At 43.6% G+C, this 25986-nt stretch overlaps 1 protein-coding gene across 1 annotated transcript in view; it reads left to right on the forward strand.

The window, feature by feature from the left end:
* The window catches only part of BBS7 (Bardet-Biedl syndrome 7), a 388515-nt gene that overhangs the window by 250799 nt on the left and 111730 nt on the right, over positions 1 to 25986 (forward strand). Inside the window, exons 12-14 of the mRNA XM_078676844.1 lie at positions 298 to 372; positions 20120 to 20185; positions 23199 to 23338. Coding sequence (XP_078532970.1) covers positions 298 to 372; positions 20120 to 20185; positions 23199 to 23338 — 281 coding nt within the window. The remainder of the gene's footprint in view (positions 1 to 297; positions 373 to 20119; positions 20186 to 23198; positions 23339 to 25986) is intronic.

Raw genomic sequence — 25986 nt, forward strand, 5'->3', positions numbered from 1 at the left:
AAACTGTAGAAAGAAAGGGAACTCATTCTGTGAAAGTATTTACAATATTATTGAATGTATATTTCTTGAGTTCTTATATTCTTCAGGTAGCATGTATTTTTACCGTTGCACACCACACGTGTTGTTCCATTTCATTGATTTGCTCACCATTATCACTAAGATTGTTTGTTTGGTGTTGATGTGTGAATAGTTCTGGCGGTTAAATGTTGGTTGTGAGTGAAGATGAGCCCAATTCTCTACAAATATACAAATGTAAGAGGATGTTAATAAGATGTTGTTTTTTCATGTTTGTGACAGAGTGATGTTCCCGTAGACCTGCTGGATGTGGATAAAAATTCTGCAGTCGTCAGTTTTAGCCGCTGTGACACTGAGGTGAGCAAAATATTTGAAGCTGATTTCCTTCAATTGTATATTTTCATCTGTGGAGTGACTTCTTTAGTATTGCTTGCACTTTCCATCATCCGAATAAAGCAAAAATGACAAACTGGTGCTTGCTGTATTCTAAAGCGGGCCTCACAGCATCCACATAAACGGTTTTCATATCCAAACTTTGAAAATGGAACACAAGCTAAGCATGAAGGACAATGTACAGTCCTTACATTATCAGGCTGTGTTCCCGGTGCTTCCTATGTTGAACAATGTTCTGAATTTTGAGCTATGCCACTGCATCGCATTCTGTTTTTGCTAAGAGCATACTCAGAGTCAGCTCAAAAAACAAATATCATTGATTCCAAATGTGAGAATTTGCTAAAAGGGCCCTAATCAAAGAGTGAATCTAGATACAGTGACTGATGTGGGCATAAACAAAGAGACCTGTTGGAGGATTTTCATCTTGTTATTCAAGGGAGAAAATAGAATCCCTTCCCAGTCAAATAGAGACTTACTTTTCCGCTGGCTAAGCGCATTCACAGTGCTTGTTCCTCGTTGGCATACTGAACAGAGACTCTTGCTGTGCTGGCTTTTCTCCTCTTTCGCAGCCTGCTGTCACAGCCCCCTCTGGAAGATTGGGATACCTCAACATACCGTCTCGTGTGCATGTCAGCTTTGACCTCCCTAAGCTCCAGGACACTCTAATCTACCACTGTTGAAGTGAATTGAACCACTTCCGTCGTTTACCTACATAGGTTATAGAATCTTCAGGTATCCAAATTCTTTCTGTGTCTGACTAGAATGTTTTGGGACTGGTTCTACATCTGGACATTGACTTAATGTCCTGTGTTTTGACTCGGGCCTTACTTAATTGATCAGTACTGATAAAGACCCTAAAGTCAAAACGCCGTTGACTTTGCCTTCAGGAACTGAAACCTTATTTCTGACTAGTTTCACAATCCATTAAAGTATTGATACAAACCAAATATTGTTGAATTTTTAAATACGGTGAGCCACGTTTTCAGGTCACCAAGAATGTTTTCCTCACTTATTCGCTTTCCACTAGATTGTTTATTGTGCATGTATTAAATTATTTTCATTGTTTCCCAGTACCAAGAGATGTGTTTTCTCAGTACTGTGCGCCTGGTCATATGCACCTTCTTTAAATTGATTTTTTCAATTGATTATTATCTCAATATTGATTGTATCTACAAGTAATAATATTTAGTGACCCCAGAAACCACTGTACTACACTTGCAGCGAATAAACCTTTCATGATACTCAACAGAATGTGTTGTAATGATTAATTATCACCAAGTTAGGAGGAACATTGTAAGAAATGCCGGTAAACCCTGAAATGTGGAACAGTAGTTTATGGGGTTGACAGCCAATAAATGAAGGCGCCGAGCACTCTTGCTGGATCCATCTAAACTCTCCTCCATTGCTTAGGCCTCTTTGAAACTGCAGTTGATTCTGTCAGTCCTATCTCAGACTGTGGGTCCCCATTCTAAACTGGCAGAAGGGGCAAGCAAAATGCTACTGGCCTTCATTTTGGGAATCGAACACTGCATTCAGTGATTCTTCCAGGTCACGGCTTCTGTCTGAAACACTGTCAGATTGTGCTTCATCACGTCCATGTTGCAGCAGCGATTCTCACAAGTGTGCATTGTGGCGGAGCAGACCCACATACTGATGGAGAATAAACTTAAAGCTTGCATATCTGCTCGTGTACAAATGGGGACCCCCCCAAGAAAGATAAGTATAAACACCCTAGCAATCGGAGCTTCAGCGGATTCTGGGAGGGTTGTTGAGGTGTGTGTGTTTTATCATATCTGCCCTACAGTTATGGATCTGCCCCTGTAAACTACTACAACAAATGTTTGGTGTAGCCTCAAGGAGGAAAAACAACTTATTACAAGGCCCTACATACTACCTCATCCCCCCAAACATAGACCCCTGATGAGAGCCTAGATATGTCCAACAAGCTTGGATGAGACACAGGGCAAGGTTGCCTCCAGTGGAGGTAACTTCACACCACTTCATTCTTCAGATGCCTTGGACATTCATGACAATAGCCTCAGCTCTAGGAAAATGTGAGCTGAAGGAAAGAGAGTCTGTTCTTGGCAGAGGCAGGTGAGTGGGTGAGCCCTTCCACTTACAGCAAAAGTACTGCCTCATGCTCATCCTCGTCCTACCTCATATGAAGTGGGTGCTGTTGAGGGGCCCACTGTACAGGAGTGGATCACACATAATAGGCTGTGGATTGGGTGCTGTAAGGTGTAGCATGACCCAAAGGCAAGCCTCTACCTGTTCTCCAACGCTAGGAACCCTGGAAATCATCAGGAGGAACAGTATCTTCTCAATTCTCAACAGCTATTGTATACCAGTTGTCAGGAAAATATGTTTTTCTGTCTGTCTGAGACCTTATTAGTGTTGAGTGGAACTGAGGATGAGGCAAGGAGAGCTCCCACTAATGGGAAATAGTTTTGATCGGTCAGCAGGAGTAACTCGTATCATATCATTCTTAAAGGTCCTCGTAGAGTTCAAGATCGAGCAATAAGCTCATACAGCTCTCTCACCAAAAGAGCACCAATTAGTAATTTACTTTGCTGTATAGGCTCATCGGATGGAAACTTGGAACCACTTCACCACTGTTAAGGCAGTCACCCTACAGGTACACAAAACTATAAGTATTTTTTAGCAAGCAGATGAGTATACACATTTATAACTGTCTCACAGGAAGTATCTGCTAATTAAAAATCTCATCAAAAGGACTCACCCTCTAACGTTTTGATGTTGCTTTAAAAATCGCATTTTTGTAAAGCAACAGTGGCACAGTAACCTACACCTTCTAGAATCAAAGAGAGTGTGGATGGGGATGATCCAAAGATGTTTTTGGGTCAGCTATTCCAGTAGGCATTTCTAACCTGACACAACAAGGATTTTTCACAAGCCTTTCATTGGCTGCATAGGTTTCTGCCCCTGTTTCAAGGCGAAGTCCAAAAATTCTGCTGTGCTTCGATATTTGGGCAGCTTCCTCCTATTTAAAGACCTAAGAAAAAAAGTGAGACGCTCCAAACTTAGTGAAACAAATACGATTGCTATTATGTGGAAGAGGGTGGCCAGTGTCTCCATTTGAGCTACAACAGAGCACCCACATGGCCGAACAATTTGACTACTAAAAGATAAACTGGTTTCTGTGAGAAGTCTATATCTGGCCCTTGGTAGCCTGGCTCACGCTGCAATGACTTCCTAGGAGAAATGCATAGAGTACACGAGCAGCAACTAACCAAAACCACAATACATTAAGAATATCAAGAACCTAAAAGTGCCAAAACAGTTTAGTTAAAGATATAAAAATTACATTAGCAAAATGCCACAAAGGAAATCCGATGTAGATATCAAAGGTTGTAATAAAACAATTTGTGATGATTTTCAGTAAAAACTGTTCTTTTCAGCAAAAGCAAATTGGGTGTGTCTCAATACAGTGTAGGAAGGCGTGAGTACATTAGTTTTTGGTGCAGAAAGAAATCAATGGCACCAAAGAGATGTATTTAATAAGATACATTTCTCCTTGCTTGAAGTGGGTTTAACCATTTTCACCTTGTTAAATATATCTGGTTCCTCAGACACCAGCCCAATGTTTCGAGTTGCAGTGGGCTACACACAACTTCAGTTTATGTCAACAGTAATATTTCCCACTGGTCCTCATGAATGCTGCAACAGCTCTCCTTGAAAAGAACTCTCAGAAGTTAAACAGGGACAGACAGGAGAAATGTCCAGTTGTAACGTGCCTTCTTTCAAGAAAACAACATCTCCTGCTGCAGCACCTTCTGCATTCTCCAGCAATAGGCAAGGGAATACACACTTGCAAGCAGGCTTCATTTGTAGCATCAAGTCTCCATACCCTTAGATATTAGCTAGAGCCTGGGTACTCGCAATCATTTCCCTCCGTGCCACATACTGTGGTCAGTGGTGTGCCCGAGGACCACATTAATTGGAGCACGGTGAGATTGGGGTTTTGGTGGGGGTTAATGTGGGCACATGGGAAGCAAATCATAAACGTGGTGTGGTTAGTGAGTCATGGAGTTATTTTGAGGGGTTCTTCCCATACTGCCCTCTAAATTAAGCCCCTTGTCTATAGAAGAGTCATAGATAGGAAAATACTGTGTTATTCTGTATTTGAATTGCTATATCCCTCCCACATCTTGGGGTAAGCTTTTCTGCTTGCCATCTCTACTTTGGGAGAGGCAAGTGTAAAAAGGAAGTAACTTGATAATTGAATTGAAACCTAATTGCACAACGTGGAACCAGATTACCTAGGAACAATCCCGGCTTCCCCACTTGACCCATTTGTTAAATCCTAGGCAATTGCCTCATTTCACTTTGCCTCCTTTTTCTTCGTTATGAACACCTTCAAATACATGAGTTAGCATTATGTGCTGTACAAATCTCTTGTGTTTGATTTAATGTATTTTAAAAGTTCTACATGTATAAGAACAACCCTGACCACCCAGAGAGTTCCACATGCCTTTTAGTTCACTATTGGCATTGTTGTCATAGTGTGAGGATGAATGAATATTTTTACACTCATTTTTTAAAACAATTAGTTTTTAAAAAAAATACTTATGAATGCACATTATCTATTTTGATATACTAAGGTGTTATGCTTCTGCATATTAATGAGATACACTTTTTGAATGTTACTGACTTTACCATATCTGCATATGTTTTTTGCAAGATGTATTGAAAAATGAATGGGTTCCAAACGTAAGTTTTACAGGACAACTTATTTACTTCTTATGTTTTAATTCGGTTAGCCTGGAAATAAACGCTTTCCTGTTCATTTAACATACTTGCAAATGTTCAGTGCTTTCTGAAGTAAACAACAGCCTTGTGTAGTCATTCAGCTGGGGGCCGCATGTGAAGGTCAGCAGGGCCGCATGGGGCTCCAGGCGGTACTTTGAGTAGCATGGAGCTGGAGGATAGAGACTTTCCTAATAGTCCTCTGCCGGGCAGGCAGAAATTATTCAGGGTAACAAGTTGGGAAATCTTCCTTTTTTCATCCTTTCCAGGCAGCTCTCCTGAGAGTGGGTCAGGCTTAGTGTTTCAGTTGGTAAAACAAGTATGTTATTTGTGGTAGGCCCCGGATTAAGAGGACTAAATTTCCTAGCATTTCACCTTCCATACTGGACAGCAGAGACACCCAATTCCTGTTCAAAGGTTATCCCTGCATGCCATTAGGTGGCGCCATTAGGTGACTTCTGTGCCAGAAGTGATGGGAGTGGTGCTAATAAAGGTGGCGCCACTCTTTAGCGCTGACGTCATTTATTTTCTTTCCGTGCCAGTCAGTGCAGATCTGGAGAGACCTACCTCCTGTTATTTTTTGACTCGCTGTTACCTCAATGTTTTTCCAAGGCTTTTTTGAGATGTTCATCTCCTGTTGTGTTAGGAATGTCCCCTGAGAAGCCAATAAACTTTAAAACGTGTGGTGCTTGTCACGTGCAGATGCCTGTGACAGACCCTCGTTTGGTTTGCCTATGGTGTTTGGGACGGGACCACGACTCCAAGACCTGTGAAGACTGCGGTGCCATGAATCCCAAGGTGCAGTGGAAAAGGTCCCTAAAGCTCTTTGTCACCCAAAGTCTGACGATCCCGAAATGCTCTCAATCCTGGTTATGAGGAAGGTACCGGGACTGCACATGGAGCCGCTCCCAACGATCATCACCATCTAAGTCGTTGGGTAAGTTCCACAAGAAGAAGAAGTCTAAGAAGTCGAAGTGGTCTTTGACTTCCCAGCGCCATTCTGAGTCATCGGACCAGGCATGGGAGCATCGGCACGCTAGGCCTCACTCTGCGGTGGAGCCTCTGCCAGGTTTCCTGGAGCCAACACGACCCCTGCCCAACTCAAGGAGTTTTTATATGGCCATGCACCTAATATGTACGTGGCCCGACCCCTGTGGCACGCCTTTAGGACCTAGAAGTGCGGGATATCCCCATGCTGGTTCTCCGCTGGTGGGGCTGCCATCGGCACCATTCGACCCCCAGGATCCAGTCCTGGATCTGGAGCATCGGTTCCCACGAGCCGAGACCTTCTTCGACGCCCGATCCTGTGCCGTCGCTTCTTGTGCCACTGACGCCCCACTGCACCGCAGGCCACATCGTCATACCAGACTTTGACATGGAGCTGGATAGCGCTGACTCCTGCGCCGATTAGTTCCATGCATTCCAAATCGGAGCCAGTGCATTTTCCTTTCACAGGTCTGGAGAGGGTGGCGATTTGGAGGGGGTCACAGTACCCTTATGGCTACCACCATGCTCTTGATGGACTCGAGGACAACTGGTACGAGGAACTGGCGTATGCCAGTGGTTTGGACACTTCAAAAGACACTCATCCTACCATGGCTACGGACCTTCATTTGCCCACAGTGACATCAAGACAAATGTCTTGACAGAGGTTCTTCAACCAGGAGTCACCCCCTCTGAACCCATACTTCCCTTCTACAAAGCCTTTACAGATGTCCTATTTATCACAAAAATCTTTAAAAAGAGTTCAAACAAGGCTGCATCAGTCAAATATCCCCTCAGTACCCCACAGCAATTATAGGCGACTGTAGGCCGATAAAAAATATGTGCAGGTAAAATTAATTAATAAGAACAAATTCCGTAATCAACATAATTAAAGTGTAATTATCTAGTTACCCGCCAGGCAGCATATATGCTTGAAGAGAATTGGTCAATAATCTGGTTGCAATCAGTGTGCATACACAATGTCAAAGAATCCTTGCAATTTCTTATTGCATATGCAATAAAAAGTGGACGGAGATATTCTCCTCAAGCTTTTAACATAAAAGTACAAAGCAACATAAAGTGCGTTACAGACTCTGTGTCCCCCCCCCCCCCCCCGTCCCATCCACAGCCAGATTGATTTGCTCCACACTTTTTCCTTGAGCTATTGTATTGCTTCACAGGCAGAGTTCCTAGCCTGAAGTTGATCTACAATGGTCTTTTGTAAGAGGAAATAGGGCTTTATTATACAGAGCTTATCCATCTTCTGTCCCGACATATTAATGAACCTATATTGCCAGAGCCTTTCCTTTACGGTCTTTCCACTATCCTTCGCAATTTTTTCTGCAGTCAACACATCCTATGGTTTACAAAACATTAACCTCATGACTAAACCAGGGTAGTTTAACTTGTTTAGCGTGTACCCATACCTCTCGCAACATGTGCAGTTAAGGTTTCAGCTCTGGTTTTCTTCAAATTCTTACCCTATATTGGATGAAACGTAACGCTGCGGCCTGCTCAACTGGTTTCAAACCGAATTCATCTCTCAGTATGTTCATAGGGGTCCCAGGGACAAGCAGAAGTAAGCGATAAAGAAAGCGGTTCTCTGCCTTAGCCAACCCTTTCACTTTATAGCCCCACAGCTCTGCTCAATATATGCCTGCTGCAAGTGCGTCTACTCTATAGGCTTCGAGGTCTGGGCCAGTTAGTTAGTTTCTCTGGCTTTTGGCAAAGCCCACGTATGGACTCAATGTTGCATCACCTTTAAGTAGCTGAGCTGACCAGACCAACTTGTAGTCAAACCTGATTCCTAAGTAATCATATAGATCCATGCAGTCCTACAGAGTTCCATCTTTTTTAAGGGAATTCCTGGATTTGGGGATGCACTTTACTATCATATATTTTGTTTTTCCAGTATTAATCAGCAATTTTTTATTATTGCAGTAATTTTCCAAAGGATTCAAGATCTCGTGCATAGCTAGTCCTGTATGTGACAGGAGCACTCTTGTAATAATTTACAGCAATATATAAACACTTAGGGCCTGATTCAGAAACTGCACTTTGTAGTAAGTTTTCTGGTACTACAGTAATACTACAAAACTTACTACAAAGTGCTATTTACAAACTGCACTTTTGTAGTACCTTACACTTTTGAGTAAGTTGACTACTTTTCGGGATTCACAAACTGCACTTGTGTAGTAAGTCCCTGCCTCCATTATTTTCTAAGAAAGGGTGTTAAAATACAAGTGGTTGGCTTTGTGTAGTGTTGTGCTTAATGCAAAAGGAAAGTTACTACTAAAGTGCAGTTTGTGAATACCGAAAAATAGTAAAACGTACTCAAAAGTGTAAGTAATTACAAAAGTGCAGTTTGTGAATCTCAGTTTGTAGTACGTTTTGAAGTACTACTGTAGTACCTGAAAAGTGCAGTTTCTAAATGAGGCCATAAATGTTTTTGTGCTGTAGACTGTCTATCACCATTACAAAATAATTTGTTGGATGCACCCATCTTTTGTTCCTGACATACTTTCAGAATTTGAATTGATACATCCTGGAGATATTAATGATGGCATACTCATTCCCCATACAGATATTTATTTCAGATTCATGTACTGGAGCAAAAGCACAATTGATGACTTCTTTTCTGCACGTGGCGACCACCCATGGGTATTGCTCAGATATCTGTATGGGAGACCCTCGAGACTTCTGAAAGTATTTACTTGTTGCATCCACTAGAAATACGTATTTTGACAGGAAAATTTCAGCAACATGATTGCGTCCTTGATGCTAAATGTGTGTTTCCTTCCTTCCTTTTTTCCGTTGACTCTTCCTGGCTTATTTTAAATAGAAAACAGCTTGTACATATGAGCTGGGTAAATGTACTTGTATGGTAATGCTTGTACCCATAGATCTAGGTTCTCTTCTATTACCAAGGTCATCCCTCCCAACCTTCTGCTTTTAGTCCTAGTCCATCTTTAAAAGTCAAACTTGAGGGACATATGGTACAAATCTTTGCATTTTTACTGCTTCTGGAAGCCATTTTCTGTCATTTCTCAGGGCAGATGGATTCTCACATTGTACTTTAATGTATTTGCATTTGAATTGTGCTTAATACACCTGATCCTGTACATCTGTTGTATGCACATTACCAGATGATTAGTAAGCTACAATTTAGGAGATTGCTTGTTTGGAATAGTGTTGTATGGAATGCTATCTATGTATGCAGCACTTTGGTGTCCTGCTTGAGTGACTAAAATGGTGCCCTTACTGGTCTCTGGTGGCTGCACCTAATAGCATCGTGGGGGCAAGAAAAGAGAGGGAGAGAGAATGCACAGTTACATCGATGTCAGGTATTCTGCAGGTCCCTTATAAAATTCTCATTTATATACGAAACCTCCAGCCTACGGCCTTTGCTGGCCGAGGCAATAAAGACAAATGTCTGTATAAACCTGAAGAGACCAGTGATAGAGAGGAACCCCAAGAAATAGACTATAATTTAGTTATCTATCATACCAGCTCTAATTGTAATGAGAGAGTTTATAGTACTGTCAAGTATCCAATCAGTGACATATGGTAGATCTCTTTGAGCACTCTGTTTGTTTTCTTAGTATTCCATGGGATTGGTTTCAGAGTGTTGATGGTGGCTATCCAAATATATGGACAGATACTATTGCCTGTCCTTATCACGAGTGGCTGTGATATGAACGCTCTACTGGCCCTCCTTGTGGGGACAGAAAAGAAACCTTGGTATGCCAAAAATGTTTTGTGATACAATCCGGGAGAAATTTTTGTTTAGTCCAAGGCATGCTCTTATTAAAGTCACACTTGAAAGCACAGACCTTCATGAACCTGACAACAGAGGTTGTTAAATTTAGTGGTCCCAGCCACTGGTTTGGTTTTGCATCCTTAACTTTGATAACGTCAGCTCTGTACTTTCTTCCTGAACTTCCAGTGGTCTTCTATGTTTCCTAATTTGACTAGCAAGGATTTTGATAGTTTTGCCATCTATACTGAGAATGAAGTTATAATACTGCTCTTCTGAAAAGAATGATGGTTATATGAGGTACAAGACTTTTGAAGCTTGTTCTATTCTGGTAGTATCAGTGGAATTTAGCGTGGGGGAACAGTTGGACTTCCCTTGGATAGACCTTTGGACAATATAGAGTGCCTTGAAGGCAGACAGTGTGGCTCTAGGTAGCTAGTTAAATGCATGGAGCACCAGTGTGATGTGGATGAATGTGTAGGAGTGGTCTCGTTGTGGTACTTTGAATCCGTTGGAGTTTGTGAAATAAGAAGAGGAGTACCCCTAGATATAAACCAACCGTGTAATCTACCTGAATAAGTGTGATAATGGCTTGTGGCGAAGTGACCTTTGTGTTTTCTGCTTATGTATCCCCAATTCATTTCATATATTTATATATCTTAGTGTACATTTGTCAGTTATAAACATGTGCACCATTTAATATTGACTCCACATGTGCAACATCCTTCATTAATATATAAGCATTTATATGATGTATAGTGTGTCATAGACTTTAGTGAATGTGCAACAGAATTCATACGCACATTCTTGCATTCATTGGCAGGTTTGCTCTTTTCAAAAATAATGAGAAATGTGTACTTAAAACTGTTATACCCCAGTATTATGGAGGTGGAGGTGGGGGGATCTTCCTCTACCTGTGGTCATGCAAGCTACATTGAACACATCCCTAGCAAAGGGTGTCAGTTCTCAGAGCTGGCCAGGCTTAATCAGCTCAGGAATGCCACAACTGAGACAAAAAGAGAACGTCTGCAAGTACTGAAGCTAATTAAACAACAATACTATTGTTTGAATAAAGTATGTGGGCTAGAGGCCTCCTAAAAAAAACTAAAGGGTGCTTTTAGTGCTAAGACAGGCTAGCAAAGGGCTAGAAGGGAAGGGTTAAGTATCAAAGACTGTTTTGATCGTTCAGTGGCATAGTTGACCGAAACAATCACGGCGTTGCAGTTCTTTTTAATGTTTTAGGGCTCGCCTGCTGATGCGCTTCAGCGCATAGCTGGCGAAGCTCTATAGGGGCTTATCCAGTGTTTAACCACCACTGGCGATTCCACTGGCGATTCCTTCAAGTGCATGTGCTTTTTAGGTCATTGCGCTTGCGCAAGCCCTAAAAAGCGCGTGCACAATGCCACCAGCCGCCTGCCTGCCTGCCTCGCATTACCACATCAAAGGCAGCCCTCCGAGCGCATTTCTCACCCCCTAATTATTCACGGCCGGCCGGCAGGCACATCAAAGGCTGCTGCTGCCTTGACTCGCATTTCTCCTCCCTCCTCCCCTATCACTGCCCAGGCCGGCCGTACTTTCTCTTTACAAGGGCGCCCATTCCTGAATCACTTGAAATCTCTCCACATTATTTGCATTTTGTTAATTAAAAAAATTAACTACAACACAGCGTTGCACATTTTTCTCGACTTCGGAAGGATGAGTCCCAATCTCATTTGTACAAAGTGTTGTAATGGGATTATTGGAGAGTTAGAGAAACGTGCTCACAAGTTACATTTTTATGCAAATCATCTGAGTAAATAAACAATAGCATGGTGCCGTTTGCGTCCTTGACTTGATCTGGTTTTTAGGTCTCGCCTGTCGATGCGCATGCGCATCGAGCAAGCGAGACTATAGGGGCTCATCCAGACTTTATCTAACTTGCAAGGAATCGTGGCGATTCCTTGCAGTGCCCGTGACTTTTAAGCTCAATGCGCATGTGCATTGAGCTTAAAAGCGCGTGCACATGCACCCAGCCGCCTACTCTCTCTCTCAGCCTTCCCACAACTCCGCCCCCTCACTACTTGATTGCACGGCCGCTAGGCCGTGCCTCCCCTACTCTCCTCCCCCCTCCTCCTCTCCTCCCATGCCTGCCTGCCTCAACTCTCCGCCTCCCGCCCCCTCCCCCTGCACGGCCGCTAGGCCGTGCCTCCCCTACTCTCCTCCCCCCTCCTCCTCTCCTCCCATGCCTGCCTGCCTCAACTCTCCGCCTCCCGCCCCCTCCCCCTAGTTTCACTTGAGTCAGGGCTGAGTCTTTTTTGTAGTCTGGGCATGCCTGTCTTTTTAAAAGCTGGAAACCGCAATTGCATTTTCTGGTTCTACTGCCAGTGCTCGGGTTGTTTTGTTTGTGCTTGCTTCTGCATTAGAAGCGATGTGGAATGGTCGGATTGCACGTTTGGAGGGATTCTTGGGTGATTGCATTTAAGCTCGGAATTCGCTGTGAAAATAAGCCAGCGGGCTAAGCACAGACGATCCAACCTCCTCCCCCGGAGGCGTGCACGCAGCCTGGTGTTTCTTTCAACAGGGCAGGCCTATCTTTGAAAGGAATATTCACTTTCTTGCAGTCGGACAGCCGCTGCCGGGGCAGGGGTGTAGGCACCGAACTGTGTCCCAGGCACGGAGGCAACCGCAGACCTGCTGCCTCTTGCTACAGGCAGCTCTGGCCCGATCAGTAAATATTTCCCCGAAATCGCAACAGTAGACGACGACACATTGCTGTATTTTCAGTAGACAAATACACCTTTAGCACAACCTCACAGCTACATTCCGTCGATGTCCTCCTTTTTTTAATAAAACGGGGAAAACCCACCAGACTTTCAGGCTTCCAGTTTAAAAATTCCCCGGTGCCTTTGGAGTGGAAAGCCTGTCATTGCATTCATTTTTTTTAACGTGGTCGAACTTCGCTCGTGTTTTGGTGGCAGGTATGTGAATGTGGTGTCTAACTATGAAGGCAGCAGACTGCACTCTGCATTTGTTGTTTTTGCTTTCCCCCGTAGTTTGGTGTATTACCGGTTTCAGAGCTGTTTGGGGAGAGGGTGTGCTTGGCTTCGGCCCATTCCTGTGGATAGCACGAGTGTTGGGCTGCAGCTCTGTGTGCTTATGGTGTAGACTGTAAACATGACTCTGTTGCCGGTGCCACACTGCACGTAGGAGTGCTGCGTGTTGCTGCGCTGTTCACTAGGCCTGTCGGATTGTGGGCACTGGCTATCTTCTCATGCTAATGCCAGCAGCCCGTGAGAGCCGCTCTGCTTGACTTATTGATCGTCTCTGGACAAGACTTTCAACTTCCCATGCACGCAAAGACAACCATTTAATGCTGCGATGCAGCTGATCTGCGGTCAGAAAGGACCAGACTTCTCAATAATTGGCGGGCGGGTGGTCGCCAGCTTTATGTGCGGGTCTATTTTTAACTGTAAGCTGTTTCCTAAGCGTTAGAATTCCGTTACAGCCGCCCCCCCTGAGATTGGACCAGTTGCCTCCGTTAGCTTCGTGTTTTCATTTTAGGTCTGGTGTTAGGCAATTTAATATTAGTAAAATCAAAAGGTCCTGGCGTTATCCAGCACCTTTTCATTTTATTAAAGCTATTTATTGACGAGACCTGCCTCTTCCCTCCCTCCCCCCCCACCCCCATTGGTATATTGCTGTATCATTCACATTTTTTTTAAAAGAGACCAGAACAAAGCTGGAATGCTAGTTACACCTTTAATTATTTAAACAACGGCCTGGCTTGCTAACCTTGCCTTTCAATCTGCCTGCTGGCAATGCGGCATCACAAGTGTAATACATTATTACAGTAAAGTAGCTATGCCAGATGAGTTGTGGTTATATGCCAAGTAAATAGAACACCAGTGCACTTCCAAGATAGTCACTTTGATCCCTTCGCTATTATAGCGTTTCACAGATAGTCCATATCCTTGATCAGAAGCCAATTCCACAAAACCAGAAGGTGTAGAAAATTCAAGCCTTTATTTTGCAAACGCTATGGTCCACAGCCGACACGCGTTTCGCCCCCTTCGGGCTTTCTCAAGGCTTTTGTAGTGTGATTATAAATCTCAGTTCCTGTATCTATATGAGGTTATTAAAGTGCTACTGTTGTATCCTTATCCAGTTAATCTTAGCCTGAACAGTCGTTATGTTATTGCAGGATCCTTTTGTTCATATCAAATACGTAGTGTGGCGAATCAATCTTCCCAAAAGCAATCTCAGTGTGCAGCCATGCTACGTTCTACAACCTCAGCATAAACAAAGATCCGCTTTGAACACCGTCCCTGCAATCTACCACCACCACGTCCACGTCCATCACCACCCCGTCCACCACCACATCCACCACCACCATGTCCACTACATCCACCACATCCACCACCACCACACCCACCTCCACCACCACCACGTCCACCACCATGTCCACCACCACCACCATGTCCACCACCACCACCATGTCCACCACCATGTCCACCACCACCATGTCCACCACCACCACATTCACCACATCGACCACCACTTTGTCCACCACCACTTTGTCCACCACCATGTCGCCCACCACCATGTCGCCCACCACCATGTCGCCCACCACCATGTCGCCCACCACCATGTCGCCCACCACCATGTCGCCCACCACCATGTCGCCCACCAAGTCCACCACCATGTCGCCCACCAAGTCCACCACCATGTCGCCCACCAAGTCCACCACCATGTCGCCCACCAAGTCCACCACCAACACCACAATCCACCACCACCGCGTCCACCACCACATCCACCACCACGTCCACCACCACGTCCACCACCACGTCCACCACCACCACATCCACCACCTCGTCCACCACCACCACGTCCACCACCAACACGTCCACCACGTCCACCACCACCACGTCCACCACCACCACGTCCACCACCACCACGTCCACCACCAACACCACAATCTACCACCACCAACACCACAATCTACCACCACCACATCCACATCCACCACCACCAACACGTCCACCACCACCACGTCCACCACCACCACGTCCACCACCACCACGTCCACCACCACCATGTCCACCACCAACACGTCCACCACCACCATGTCCACCACCAACACGTCCACCACCACCACGTCCACCACCACCACGTCCACCACCAACACCACAATCTACCACCACCAACACCACAATCTACCACCACCACATCCACCACCTCCGCAGCCACCACCACCAACACGTCCACCACCACCACATCCACCATCAACACATCCACCGCATCCACCACCACATCCACCATCACCACCACATCCACCACCACATCCACCACCACATCCACCACCACCTCCACATCCACCATGACATCCACCGCCACATTCACCACCGCATCCACCACTGCATCCACCACCACATCCACCACCACCACATCCACCGCATCCACCACCACATCAACCACACCCACCACCACCACATCCACCACCATATCCACCACATCCACCACCACATCCACCGCATCCACCACCACCACATCCACCACATCCTCCACCTCCGCATCCACCACCACATCCACCACCACATCCACCACCAACACATCCACCACCACATCCCACCACATCCACCGCATCCACATCCACCACCACATCCACCACCACATCCACCACCACATCCACCACCACATCCACCACCACATCCACCACCACCACATCCACCGAATCCACCACCACATCCACCACCACATCCACCATCACCTCCACATTCAATCGCTGACACACACAGCACGTTCCCATCTAATTGTGTGTATACAGTACAACATATTATATCCTATGTCTTCATTAACAATATAGTGTATCTGTACTGAATATATATCCAGCATTTCAGACTGCATTTCAGAGCTTTTAAAAATGTTTATGGCTTTTTTTTTTTGAAATTCTTTAGCATTGGCTACAGGAAACAAAAATGCTAAAGATTTACAAAAAAAAACCATAAACAATTCTAAAAGCACTAACTCTAATGCTGCGAGACCTATTGCATTTTCAATGCTTGTTATTTTTATTTTGCTATTATTCTCACAAAGGCTAAGAAGGTCTGCCTACTTTAGTATTAAGTGCTATACGTCGCATAAGCAACAGCTAACCATTCACTCACCCACGCAACGCCACTCACCCACGCAACACCACTCACACACGCAACGCCACTCACACACGCAACGCCACTCACACACGCAACGCCACTCACACACGCAACGCCACACACACACGCAACGCCACACACACACGCAACGCCACACACACACGCAACGCCACACACACACGCAACGCCACACACACACGCAACGCCACACACACACGCAACGCCACACACACATGCAACGCCACTCACACATGCAACGCCACTCACACATGCAACGCCACTCACACATGCAACGCCACTCACACATGCAACGCCACTCAACCACGCAACGCCACTCAACCACGCAACGCCACTCACCCACGCAACGCCACTCACCCACGCAACGCCACTCAGCCACGCAACGCCACTCAGCCACGCAACGCCACTCAGCCACGCAACGCCACTCACACACGCAACGCCACTCACACACGCAACGCCACACACACACACGCAACGCCACACACACGCAACGCCACACACACACGCAACGCCACTCACACACGCAACGCCACTCACACACGCAACGCCACTCACACACGCAACGCCACTCACACACGCAACGCCACTCACACATGCAACGCCACTCACACACGCAACGCCACTCACCCACGCAACGCCACTCACCCACGCAACGCCACTCACCCACGCAACGCCACTCAGCCACGCAACGCCACTCAGCCACGCAACGCCACTCAGCCACGCAACGCCACTCAGCCACGCAACGCCACTCAGCCACGCAACGCCACTCACACACGCAACGCCACTCACACACGCAACGCCACTCACACACGCAACGCCACTCACACACGCAACGCCACTCACACACGCAACGCCACTCACACACGCAACGCCACTCACACACGCAACGCCACACACACACGCAACGCCACACACGCAACGCCACACACGCAACGCCACTCACACACGCAACGCCACTCACACACGCAACGCCACTCACACACGCAATGCCACTCACACACGCAACGCCACTCACCCACGCAACGCCACTCACCCACGCAACGCCACTCACCCACGCAACGCCACTCACCCACGCAACGCCACTCACCCACGCAACGCCACTCACCCACGCAACGCCACTCACCCACGCAACGCCACTCACCCACGCAACGCCACTCACCCACGCAACGCCACTCACCCACGCAACGCCACTCACCCACGCAACGCCACTCACCCACGCAACGCCACTCACCCACGCAACGCCACTCACCCACGCAACGCCACACACACGCAACGCCACTCACCCACGCAACGCCACACACGCAACGCCACTCACCCACGCAACGCCACACACGCAACGCCACTCACCCACGCAACGCCACTCACCCACGCAACGCCACTCACCCCCGCAACGCCACTCACCCCCGCAACGCCGCTCATCCACGCAACGCCGCTCATCCACGCAACGCCACTCACCCACGCAACGCCACTCACCCACGCAACGCCACTCATCCACGCAACGCCACTCATCCATTTGCAAAACGAAAAATGTCAAACTCTTCTATTGCGAGACCTATTGCATTTTCAATGCTTGTTTCTTATTGCTTTCATTGCCACTATTGAGTTTATTTTTATAGTTACATTTATACACATTATCTGCACTAAAATAGGATGTTGAGCTTAATTAAGTCCTTAAAATACATGGTGTGGATTCTTGTGTGTGCTGATCCACAGTGAAATTAATTTTGGATCTGATTAATAATAAAAAAAAAAATATTTGGCTGATTGTTGCCCGGATCACACCAACCTCGGGTAATACTCAGGTAGTTTGTGGGGTAACAGTCCGTCAGATTCCATGTCCCTACTTGGCAGGTTGGCTCAGCCTGTCCTAACCAGAAGTTCTAGAGTTTCTAGAAACTGGTCTTTATTTTTCAAAGGTGCAAAACTGTCTCACTAGTTAATCCTAGTAACCAAGGTGTGGGAAGATGTGTTGTGTACAAAGCACTTCTTGTGACTTCCTTCACATTTAAAATCAGGGACAAATGTCAAGCATGATCACATCAAGTTCTCCAGCATTGGAGCTTTCATACGTCCAAATGCTTGAGTCCTTCTGTGTCAAACTGTAACTCTGCAAGACTAGTACAAAGGCCAATTTGCCTTGAGGTCCTTAAAGCAGTGCCTCTTTAGTAGTATATCCTTGTTATTGGAAAAGAGGCAAACTTCAGCCAAAGATGGGAGAGTGCCTTTCGCAACTCTCCCAGCAGCCATCTCATCCCAGAATTCCTCCTCACATCATGTGGAAAGGCAAACTCAGAGCTTTGCTCTTTGTTTGGACAGATACGTCTAATTTCTACTTCAATAAACTGGAAATAACTACTTCCATAAGTTGTGAGTGTTGGAGCCATCAACCACTTCCTTTGGATAAGGTAAATCATTTCTGGCATGGAAAAATCTTCTAAAAGGAGCCTCTTCAAGATTAATCTTTTTGAAAGGTCCACAGAGGATGTGCATCTACTGTTGCACCCTGATCAAAAACCAAAGGACTGTAAGATTAGCAGGTTATTCTCACAAAAAACTTCAATGACTGTGAGGAAAGGATTCCAAGATGGCTTAAAAAATGAAAAGCTGCTAAAAACCCCCTCTTCTGAAGATGAATTTGTGTCTAAGGTCTCTGCTGTACATTGACTACTTGGAGAACTCCAAAACTTCAAACAAAGCATCTTTAAAGGAATCAGCCTTCATCTCGTAGGAGCCTCAGAGAAAAGCATAGTTGATTCTATTGTAAACGGCACCACTATTAATAGTTTCATCACCGATTTAGAAGGGTACCATTTATGCTGTTGTCAACCTGGTCGATGACACACCGTTAGACAGATAGGAAGAAGCAACCATCGATGAAACCTCCACATATCGCAACCCCAACTGCGACAATGTCACAGACTACCAGTCCATTGACGTCTATCCTATTAACAACAACCTCATCGATGAAGACGTCTTCGAAAGTAGTCCCCTCGGTGTTCTACTCAGCAACGGTAATTCTGTCAACCCCAGACTGTCTGCAGTTTTCATACTTCTCCCAGTAAAAGTCCATCTCAGCCACAAACAAAACTCCTGGAAACAAAAGCAGAGGAAGAATCTGACCCAAAGGGCCCCTGTGACGTAGCTGATAGTCCAGGCCATGTCAAAATAAATATCAGGACACTCAAGAAGAGCATGGATACTTGGCTCATAACAGTTCAGAGGAGCAACATGTTGTGTACCACTCGCCTATCTTATGTTTCTTCAGGATGACTAGTGAATAATTGTGCTCATTACGATCACCATTACAAACTCCAAAGAAGACTATAATAAGGCCAGAAAAGAGGCTCCTGATGCAGGTGATGTTGGACCCTAATAAGAACCTCTATCACAGAAAGGATTATTAAACCAGTTTTTCTACAGAACCACACAAGGATTATAACACCAGTTTTTCCACGGAACCACACTTTGTCTGCACACCAACCTTCACTCTCCCATCAATGTGTACCTCTGCCTCCACAAGAAAACCTATGCCTAGGCTGAAGGCTTAACAGCCAGATTACACAGCACCACCTGCACCTCTAATGCCCCTACCACAGAATCCACATTTTCCTGATGCCACCAGGCCCTTTGAAGGCAGACAATCAAATGATGATCAGCACATTGAAATTGAGGAAGGACAGCTCCCAGATCCTTCTATAAGACAAGGAGAAAAGGGGGATGACTATATCATCTTAATAGCGGAGCCACCAACACCTCTTCCGAGAGACTTGCCATCTGATGACGAATCCAGGTTTAAAGTCATGATTTGTTGTAATAGATCTTATATAAGTTGGTTCAGGTTGGTCAAACTGAATTTCCCCTATGATCTTAATGACTGCATCAATTAAAGAGAAAACATAACACTTGAAGCACCAGAGTCCCCATATGGTAGCATTATCCTATTATTTAGCCTCTCTAAAGTATGTCTGTAACACATATATTTGTATCTTAAACATTTTTATATAATTATCTTTTTATGATAGCATTTTCTGAATAACTGCACTTAAATTCCTTGCAGCCAAATGGCAACTTCCTCCTTGCAACCTATCGATGTCAAGCAAACACCACCCGGCTAGAACTTAAGGTACAGCAATTAATACAATATGGTTTCCTTTCATATTTGATTTTCTTCTTGCTTAATAATTTATGCCATCACAAATGCTGATGTTTCATAATTTGTAATTTTAGGATTTCTGTGCAGTTAATCCAAGTTCTGTAATGTCGTACAATACATAACTTGATATAGCACTGCATGAAACATTGAGTAATAATCAAACTTTTTTAATTGAACTGTAGTTGAGTACATGTCAGATCCAGTGATGTGCCATAGGGATAATCACACCAATTATTGCTTATCCATGTGCTCAACCCTGCAGAGGACTACTTTAAACGAAACGTGTTTTAATGTTGGGGCTTTTGGTTGCCCTAGCAAAGTTAGCTGATTTCTATTGGACTTAAAAAGTGTAATAGTGTACATAATGAGAAAATAGAAATTTGTATTCAATCCATAACATTCTCCTTACATTTACTTATAGTTATGTTATATCCAAGTGGTTCTTAACCTTTAGACTTCTGTACTCCCCCACCCCCACTTTATCATTACTGGAATTGGAGGGCCCCCACTGAATTATTATTGGAATTTAGGGAACTCTACTGAGTCATTGCCAAAAGCTGGGGACCGCGGCCTAAGCAATTTCAATGATTTGAACAGCAAAACAATCACAAGCATTCATCAAATAAATACACAAATATTTTATTTAATTCACAAATATAAAGAAATAACAATCTAAATTTTAACAAGACAGGAGGAAATTAATTTAACACTCTGCTCGCCTATATTATATACTGTTTGATGCACTTGCACTTCTAATCAGTCTGAGGATACCAACTTAATTTTTAGCCTCCTATTTGAAACTTCTTCACAATTACAGAACGTTTTCCAATTTTTCAATTTTACAAGTTGATTTTTTATTTATATACACTTTATTGGTCTGATCATAACATAATTTTCCAAGCAGTTGCGGACCCCAAGATTGGGCATCTCAGACACCCAGGGTCCCCAGACCAAAGGTTAAAAACCTCTATTAATTTGATGCTTTATATTTAAGGCATCTTCCCTCTTAACGAAATAAGTACAGTATTTCAGAAAATAAATCATCCCGCTGTCCTGGTGACTTGTTCTACACATACTGGTTGTCTCCTTTTTCAATTTGATGGGAAATGGCAAGAGTGCACATACGCACAGGAACAGGGGCCTACTTGCGCTGTGTGACGTTCACATGAGTAAGCAGTACCAGCATGCAAAGCTCTGTCTCAATATAGCTGTACAAGCAGTTTCTGATCCTGCCACTAGGTGACTGGGATGCTCATAGATTGATAGCGGGAAAGTAGCCTACATATTAGAACTTTGGAGTTGTGGAGTCAACATAAGTTCCTTTATCCTTTTTCCCTTCCTTGAAATAGTGGACTTCTGGACTTCCATATGTCCACTTCTTGTGTCACTTCATGTTTACCTTTTATTTTTTTGCAGGAAAGGTCAAATATGTGGCTCATGCAGGTTGTTCAACTTAAAAATTACCCTTAAGAGCAGCTTTTACTGAATCTTCTCAGCATCTAATCTTAGGTTAGCAAATCCACCTTCCACAACAAATAAGGGGTGCTGGCTAAGTGGACTAGCCCCCAAAAATCAATCCAAAGAGAAAAAGGGAAAGAATAAGGTGATCAAAGGCGGAAACTCAAGAATAGATCCGCTAAAGAGGCCGGAAAGACCTTCAGTTGAGAGCTAAGTGGCAAAATTAGGAATATTTACTAGAAATTAGTTATAAGATTGCAAATCATAACAGACTCATGGAGCTCCCCCGTACTATAGTCCAAAAGACTACGTATCTTTCATCAAATTGCAGTGAAACCAAAATATTGACCTCTTGCTTAACCAAATCTCTGTTCAACAATCAGTCATAATTCTGGATACCATGCCTAATGCCTGTAGGTTTAGAGGAATAATATTTTTCCACTCCCAGACAGTAATGTGTGTAGCCATGTTACTACACCCAAAAATAATAGTTCAAACCTGAGTGTCCAACAGCAAGTAGTGACACTCATCCCAAACAAGGCAAGCTACACACCATCCCAGTTGTAGTGGAGCTTGTCTTCTGATAGTAAAGGCTGACACCTTTCCTAAATTCTACTAAAGCAGGACACTCCCAAAACAGCTGGCAGTCTTTCATCCCACCTATTGGACATATAATCGAACCGCCAACTTGGTTTGATTGATTCAGTGTTCTGGGGTATTGTACCCCAGGTGAATAGACCTTAACTTCTGCCACTTGTATTTTGCTCTAAGCCCCTTCTTAACTAATACACAACTATTCTAGCTCCTCCTTTCACATTTGTCCCATTTACACATAATCAGAATAGACCAGTCTTCATTATTAATGTTCTCCAACTCTTCCAGAATCCCATACCCCCGGGAGGTACCCTGCTACTAAATTTCTTTAGTCCAGACAGCCATTTCTATCATATGTTCAAGATTCTTTATGAATCCACTTATGCTATTTTTACAAAGAGTGAATTTAGCTGTGCAAACGTCCAAAAATATAGATGGCCCAATTTTAATGAGGACTTCTGATAGTGAACAGATATACTCGTGTGGGTTGAAATAAAACACTTTGTATGGAAAATTCTACATCAACCTTGAATGACTCTAGGCAAAAGATATGTGAAATTGCAGTCCAATAGAAATCATGATTCCAAAGTTACAGGCAGTTCACAAAATTAGGAACAGTGCTCACAAAAATGTTATAAGATAGATGGAGAAAACGATGACGGTCGAAGTTAAACCAGAATTGTTTCAAGAAATATGTAAAAGCATAGTGACCCAGCAGAAATTGAAAAATTTTCAACTGTTATTGGAGTGCAAACAGTTGATTTTTAAAACGCATTCATTTTGTTAGGCAACAACCACTCCTATTTGCAGAGAGTTACACCTTGCTAATGTTTTGAATTCCAAGCCTGTACTAAGAGAAGGCTTTTTATTTGAATGATTTCCACCAGCAACATTCTTGTTATTTCTCACTTTATATGTTTTACTCACACAGATAAGATCTATTGAAGGGCAGTATGGGACAATGCAAGCATATATAACTCCAAGAATCCAACCCAAGACCTGCCAAGTTCGTCAGTATCAGATTAAACCCTTGTCACTTCATCAGAGAACTCACTGTATCGACCAAGACAGGTATGTGGAACGACAGATTGCATTATTAATCTTTTAGTAATAGATACTGCTAGACATGGGAACAAGGAGAGAACTTCCTCAGATGGTGTACTGGTATAACTATTGTTTGTTCCTTTCCAACAATGTACTTCCTAAAAGAGTATCTATTATCCTTCTAGGTAAAAGCTCATGCAAGTCACACCACCTTGGACTCCTCTGGGTGGCCTACTGTTCAGAAATGTATAGGGTTGGTAGGTTTCCCTGGGTGGAGGCCAACCCCAGGCCTAAACACCACTTTTGCACAATGGATCAATTTTTAGGGTGAACATTGTGTGTCCCAGTTGGATTTTGGGACATTTCTATTCACCAGCGATTCGCCCACTCACACAAGCGTGGTACCGTTTTGCATTGAACAAAGTGTATGAACACAGACTAGTAGAATATTTGTTACTATCAATTTAATTTCTCTCTCCTTTTTGGTTTGCAAATGAGCCAGTATGCAAGAAAGGACACATTTTGCAAGATTCCCTCTGAAGCATGGGTAACCCCCAATTCTGAGTTATACAAATACCCACTAGTCCTAAGCCACAATAAAAAAAATCATGTTTCCTTCATACACATTTTTTACTAATTAGATTTTACCATATGAATTGATACATGGCAGGTAAACAGTGAAAAACCACTAAAGCTGCTGCTCAGTTGTATTGCATGTTTTTGGACAACCAACATGCACATTACTTAACCCTGCAACCAGAAGAGTCTGACCGACATAGTGGTATATTGCTTTTGTATATCTGTCATTGGGGAAATAATTACTGATGAAAACATTGTCAGCTATTTCTTTTTTCCAAAGTATTTCCATTATTGTTTGAATTAAACAATTTGGTTTCTTTGGGAAAACTATGAGCAATCAATACAAATGACTCCTTGCTGAACTTCAGAATGTGCCTACTTTACAGAAATGTATAACTTTCTTGGATCAGCCATAAGTTTAACACCTCTTTTTACCTCAATCTGCAAGTGATGGAGTGGTAATTTCTTCTGGTAGTTTCTCAATGTAAAACCTTCATGCTGCCTCTAATTTACCGCTCAAAAGGTGTTGGGCCCTTCACACCATGTATTACCTTCAGGAGATTTAAATAAACCTGAACAGTCAAAAATGCAATTATTATTTCAAGCCAATAAAGAGAGTTGTTGAGTATTTTAAAGTGTTTTATTTTCTAGTCAAAAGTTAATTTTTCTCTGACCCTTTATTCATTAGTAAAATATCAATCAGGTTACCGAATTTGGAAAACAAAAAAAAAAAAGCATTAATACAGAACACATTACAGTCTGCATATAAGCATTATATGTAGAAAAGAAAATGTGGCGCAAAATATCAGTCAAAATTCTTAAAGAGTTTCTAAGAAAAATAGCCTTGTAAGGCTAATCAATAATTAAATAGTTGGCAAAAATCTCCCATAAAGAGAAATAAATGCATAAGACAAATAAATCTTTTCAGACCTAATTAATTAGTCAAAGCATAAACTTAAAGTTTAGCATCTAATTCTATCTTAATAGCTGCACTGTCTGTGTCTAAAGAGGAAAACAGCCCCTCCTTCACGAGACCTCAAAGAAATGTTGCCTGCAGTGCCAAAATATGACGTGGAAGCAAGAAACCTCCCCCTGACTCCTTGGATGCAAACTCCGCCCTTCAGCAATCTCCCGAGACGTTTCTCGTACCTAACCCATAGGATGTCTGGCCTAATCTGTTCCTTCTCTCAAGAGCTCACACACCCCCTAATGAGCCTAGAAGCCAAACCCCCTCCAGAGAGATCATTATTTTATACTCTAATTCTTGGCAGACTACACAAAAATGTTGCATCTTCAGGAAAACCTGTACGTGATTGGTCAGTCATGATGGCATGAGTTCTCACTACCCTGACTCATTCTAAAAACCTGACTTTACCAGTTTTAACAAAAGAAGCACAAATTATTTAATACATTTATAAACATTTGCAACATTTACTAGGAGTTTCATTCTAATTCTCTTCCTTCCTTTCTCAGCGCAGTAGGACGGATACTTTAGTTAGCTGGTACATTGGCACAATCACAAGAATGTACAGTTCAAGATGTCCTTGACTTCTTTTTGTCATGAGGAAAGCTGGCTCAGTCTGCGCATGCACCCTTCTCTTTACAAGTCATAGCCTTGATGGATTCACAGGCAGCCATGTTCTCTTAGGCCCAAATATCAAACAGACACAAAGAGAATATTACTTTCATGTAAATCAGCCCATTATGTTTCCCAACTCCATACTAATACCCCTTATAAATGTTTACCTAGCCAAGCTATTAGTATAAAGCAGCTTTTCTATTATTTATGACAACATGCAAAATAAATGTGCAATGTGCAACATAGCATTTTCATGCTTTAGTGTAAATTTTAAAAGCACACACAGTTAATACAGCGCACACAGCAACATGCTTTAGTGTTTTAGATAGCTTTTCATGCAAAAAAGCATTTAGCCCCCTGTGTAGTGTTTGATGCATTATTAATTCACCCACATTATAAAAGGAGGTGTTTTTAACTGAAAATGTTTATCAAAATATGCAACAAGTCAAAGTCTTGTAAGACAGAAATAGTGAATTTAGATTGCAAGGAATGAGCTGGGAAGAGAGAAACACATTCT

This window comes from Lissotriton helveticus, chromosome 2_1 (genome assembly GCF_964261635.1).
Source record: "Lissotriton helveticus chromosome 2_1, aLisHel1.1, whole genome shotgun sequence".
NCBI lineage: Eukaryota > Metazoa > Chordata > Amphibia > Caudata > Salamandridae > Lissotriton > Lissotriton helveticus.